This window comes from Neolamprologus multifasciatus, chromosome 17, assembly GCF_963576455.1.
Source record: "Neolamprologus multifasciatus chromosome 17, fNeoMul1.2, whole genome shotgun sequence".
Taxonomy (NCBI): domain Eukaryota; kingdom Metazoa; phylum Chordata; class Actinopteri; order Cichliformes; family Cichlidae; genus Neolamprologus; species Neolamprologus multifasciatus.
Window position 1 is genome coordinate 12,465,848 of NC_140455.1, and position 4,855 is coordinate 12,470,702.

General features: G+C 40.2%; 1 protein-coding gene across 4 annotated transcripts in view; it reads left to right on the forward strand.

The window, feature by feature from the left end:
- The window catches only part of sirt5 (sirtuin 5), a 7,711-nt gene continuing 2,856 nt past the window's right edge, over positions 1 to 4,855 (forward strand). Inside the window, exons 1-6 of one of the 4 annotated variants that reach the window (XM_085137394.1) lie at positions 1 to 420; positions 931 to 1,021; positions 1,553 to 1,656; positions 1,739 to 1,872; positions 2,013 to 2,238; positions 2,340 to 2,427. In XM_085137394.1, coding sequence (XP_084993520.1) covers positions 1,566 to 1,656; positions 1,739 to 1,872; positions 2,013 to 2,238; positions 2,340 to 2,427 — 539 coding nt within the window. In that variant the 5' untranslated portion in view covers positions 1 to 420; positions 931 to 1,021; positions 1,553 to 1,565. Of the gene's footprint in view, positions 1,022 to 1,552; positions 1,657 to 1,738; positions 1,873 to 2,012; positions 2,239 to 2,339; positions 2,428 to 4,855 lie in introns of all 4 variants that reach the window. The other 3 variants (XM_085137393.1, XM_085137395.1, XM_085137391.1) reach the window with 3 other exon arrangements.

A 4,855-nucleotide genomic window follows, 5' to 3' on the forward strand; every position in this document is an offset into this window, starting at 1 on the left:
CTGGACAAGTGGATTAAATGGGTTGCTGTTAACCTCGCTGAGTTCCCTGACAGGTTCATGTCCTCACAGCGAAGCCAATCCAGTGCAGTTGCTGAACCGAAGTAGAGGAAAAGACGCCTTCCCACTTCCTTAAAGCCCCAGCTAATTGTCCAAGCTCCGGTCTGCCAGGTAGTTAGTGTTGCGAAACCGTGTGTCTGACAGACAAACCCAGTTCATCGATGAACACAGACAAAGACATGCTATGCTGGCCTCACAAGCTAATGTTATGCTAGCTGTTGTTTCCTTGGTTACCAGCGCTAGCTTCTATGTCGTTAGCTTAGCCACCTAGCATACATGGTTAGCTATTAGTCTGTGCTCGAGCACACACCTTGATCGGTTAGTTAGGATAAACAATACCGTATCATTTGTTTCGCAACCTAAGTAAGTAGTATTGTGAATAATGAGCAGTGTTAAGGAAGCAGGAGGTGCATGTTTGTGTTGTGATAAACATGACCTTTGACTTAAGCAAAGCTACAATGACCTTTCAGCTAACAAAAGTGACAGCAGTGAAAAATGGTTCAGATACAACTAATGCTCAACCAATAAAAACGAGACAGTATAACACCACAGACGACAAACTTTCTAGTTTGCATGGGCAGTATAAACATATTCATAATGCATGTGTATTTTATACAGTTTCCAGTGACTAAAAACAAGTAAATTTCTTAGTTTATTATTATAAGTAAAATAACATTAAATACATGGTTTCTTCTAAATATGTGGATTTTCGGATATCATTTCTTAGCGCTCATATCCTATGTCAATGTCACACTTTTTTTTAGTAGCACAGATAATTCTACCTTAAGATGCAGTGATAGTGTCCATAAAGGAAAATGTTTCTGTTAACGTAACATCATTTATATTTGGCCATAATTACTTCCATGGTAACAGCACGTCTACACCAAAAATACTGCGCATGTTTCTTGACGTGACATCACTAAGAGTAAATAGTGTGGTATGAGGAAGAAGTACACAGATGGTGGTGAGTTTACACTTTGCCTTACAGCATTTTTCTTTTTTGCTAAATATTCCTTCTATAATCTACTCTGTTTAGCGTGATGGTCAAATAACACATGTTTTTTAATTATAAGGTTACTGTGGTTGTGTGGTAGATCGAGTGATTACAGTGAACAGAACAAATATGTTGATAGCTAAGAGTATGGGTAAATGAGCTTTGTAAGACTTGACACATGTGTACTATGATATACAAATTTCTGTGTTTGTCTTTGATGATAAAAAGTACAATTTTAATCAAGAGTCAATAGTTTCTATGGACTGACCCAGACAAAGCGTCACTTTAACAGTACCTTTGTTTCAAAGGCATTTCAGGATTGATCAATAAATCCATTAGACTGGAGCACAAAATAACATCTGCTGCGCGAGACAAAACTTTCATATGTTTGTTTTAACAAACTCAATTTGTTCAACTTTGGCTTGCTAGTTGAAGGAGTATCAGATATAAAGCCATAGAGTCAGCTATAAATAGTGACAGGGTCTTGTCTTTCTTCCCCAGTTGCAATAACCTGATGATTGTGCGCCAGTTTACCTGCAGAGCTGTTTTATTTGCCCACTTGAGAAAACCTGGGGGCAGACAAGCCATGGCTAGACCAAGCTCAGGTAAAATTGATTATTTACAATCTACAAATCTGTTAGCAACAACTGTCGTAGCATTTCACTGCCTCGCTGTGTTTATGTGCAGATCTGGCAGCATTCAGGGAGATTTTCTCCAAAGCCAAGAATATCGCCATCATCACTGGAGCAGGGGTGAGTGCGGAGAGCGGAGTTCCTACTTTCAGAGGAGCGGGAGGCTACTGGAGAAAATGGGAAGCACAGGTATGCACCTACAGCTGTTGGTCCAGTACAACCAACTCTCGTGCTTTGTTTTGAGTTTTTAAAAATATTTGCTTTAAAAATATTTCAGAGAGAATCATAGGTCATGATAAAAATCTAATTGCACAATTCAAAACTGTTAGGAACTGGCCACGCCTGAGGCCTTTGCCAGAAATCCCTCACGAGTTTGGGAGTTCTACCACTACCGGCGTGAGGTCATGCTCACAAAAGATCCCAATCCCGCTCACCTGGCCATCGCTGAGTGTGAGGACCGTCTGAGCAAACAAGGGCGCAAGGTCACCATCATCACGCAGAACATCGACGAGCTCCACCACCGAGCTGGATCCAAAAACATCCTGGAGATCCACGGTGAGCAAAGATGTCTGATGCGGGCAAACAAACTTTTCTGTATGATAATTGTTGGTTCATATTTTGTATGTGTTTTTTTCTTTGTTTTTGTGGAAATACAGGAAGTCTGTTTAAAACACGTTGCATGACCTGTGGCCATGAAGCAGCCAACTACAAGAGCCCTATTTGCGCTGCCCTCGAGGGCAAAGGGTAAGAGCGTCATCCGGTGCGGTTTGGTATATTGGACTGTGTTTTCCCAACAGTGTGAAAATGTCTTATAAGAGATATCGATCGCAGTCATTTGCACCCCAAATGCCAGAGAAAGCGGGCTGTTTCAGTCAGTCAAATGTCAGTGTGCTAAATAACGCCTGATGACACGGTGAAAAAGGAAAATATGTGACACAAATCAAATGTCACTTTAGAAGCCGCCGTGCCACTTACCTGACATTTAAAATGGACGATGTTGATAGCTGACAAATATTCCTGTGGTGAATTCAGTCTCAGCTGCAGAGTGGATGAAGTCACGCGCTGAAATTCAGAATGAATAGCAGAACCGATCATGTCATGTTGAAACGTATCTGTACTGACTGTGCTGTTAGCGATTCAGATTGATTAAATTTTCTTTCCTATTGCTACTGCTCAAGGTGTGGAGACATACTGGTGTGCTTTATTACAGCACTGCAAATGGTCAATGAAAAAAAACAAAAAACTAAAGAACTGAAAATATCATTTTGAGTTTAGATGTCTTTCTAGTCAAAAGTATGAAAATTGTTTTAAAAAATATTGTCAGAAATTCTTGAGCCACCCTTATTTCTTCACATTTTGTTTCCAAGGAGCCAGACTTTCTTGTAACTTTATAAACTGCTCTTGAGAAATACTTCTCTGGGCTTTCTGCAGGTCTATCTGTCATTGTTAGTCCAGTTCATGTACTTGACCAATTTCAGAGGAATGTTTTGTTTGTTCAGCCACTTAACACTGACCTTTTAATCATTCGAGCATAAAAAAATGGCTAACTCAAGGGATGAACCTGTGTTGTGTCTACACATAAACAAGTTTAATTTGTATCTTTGGGCACTTTGTTGCTAGCAGCCTGCTGCAAAAACACATCATTTGTCCACATTTCTGTAGTCGATTCGAAAGGAAATGCGAGCACAGTTTGACAAGGATAAAAGTTGTATTTTTACAGCAAAAAAATAAAAATCCCAAAAAGCTAATCTCTGAAAACTTGAATCTAAATCAAATAAACAACAAATCCCACTAAGATTAAGAGGCTGTGGAATGCTTTCGCGCTCACGGAAACGCTCATAACAAGCAACCAGCTTTAAGCCAACATATTAGAACCACTCATCCAACGACATCAACGACACAGCCCTGCAATCACTTGGGTCGCATGCATCCTAAAAAATAGACAAAGAATGGTCAAACAGATTCACATGGAAGAAGGCACAAGTGTATGAGGTTGTTGAGTTTTACCAGGATGTCAATTATATATCAGTAAAAGCATACTTTATGGTCCTGCGATTGTCTGTCTCTCTGCTTATACGTTTCTATTCGGACAAGGGGGAGGGCAGTTTACGCTTGCCTCAAAAAGGTTTGCATGCAGCTCTCCAAGATCCTGATTCTTAGTCGTTGTAAGCAGCCAACTCAGAGGCAACTCCTCCAGAAAGGAAAAGTGACCTATTCCATGATTAAAATCCATGATCGGATTAGAAGCAGGGTTGTAACAGATCACAGAACTCCTGCTTCTAATCAGATCATGGATTTTAATCATGGAGCAGGTCACTTTTTCTTATCATCAAAATATAACTTTGCTTTTGATAAAAAAAAAAGAAAGAATTTAAGATAAGATAAGATAACTCTTTATTACTATTGTACAACGAAATTGGAAACTGTCCCACGTTGGCACTGGGCACAACTAAACACAACACCAAACAAATTTAAAGTGGATTTTACAGAAAAGCTTTTGCTCCTGGTCGTCACTGAAATAACATAAACAAAAAGCGATTTTGTGAAATGCAGTATAACCAAAGTAAGTTATGATACCTTTGTCTGCATTCTAAACAAGTAAAAAAAGACCACTCACAACAAAGTAAACAGCTCATAATGTCACTGTCCCCTGCTGTGGAGAACACCCTCTCACTACGAAGTGAGGTGCTAGGCACAGTGGGATAGCATCTTGCTATCATGGCAGTGTGACGGTATTAACACGTACTGCTTCTCCACCGTGCCAGTGCTGCTTTTGTAACATGCCACCTCCTCTTTGATAGTGTGCAGGTGTCTTGCCCATGTCCGTCCCAGCTGACTCCTTGTGTGGAGGAGTTGCCTCTGAGTTTGCTGCTGTTGGTGTTGGTTTTGTGGCCCAGATATGACCTTGCAGATAAAATGACAGGCTATTAGACAATTATTGATTATGAAGCTATTTCTTTCTTAATTTATTATTTTTTAAGCACTTCCATTGCCACAGTCTCAGTGGTGCAATCACTGTAGGTCTTTGAGTCTTTAATGCAGTACATCTGTGAGGGCAGTGCTATACCTGAAAGTCAGTGTACCTGAGGCTCAGGTTCAGTTCAGTTTTATTTATATAATGCCAAATGGGGGTGTGGCTGTATCTCAGGAGGTAGAGTAGACCATCTACTGA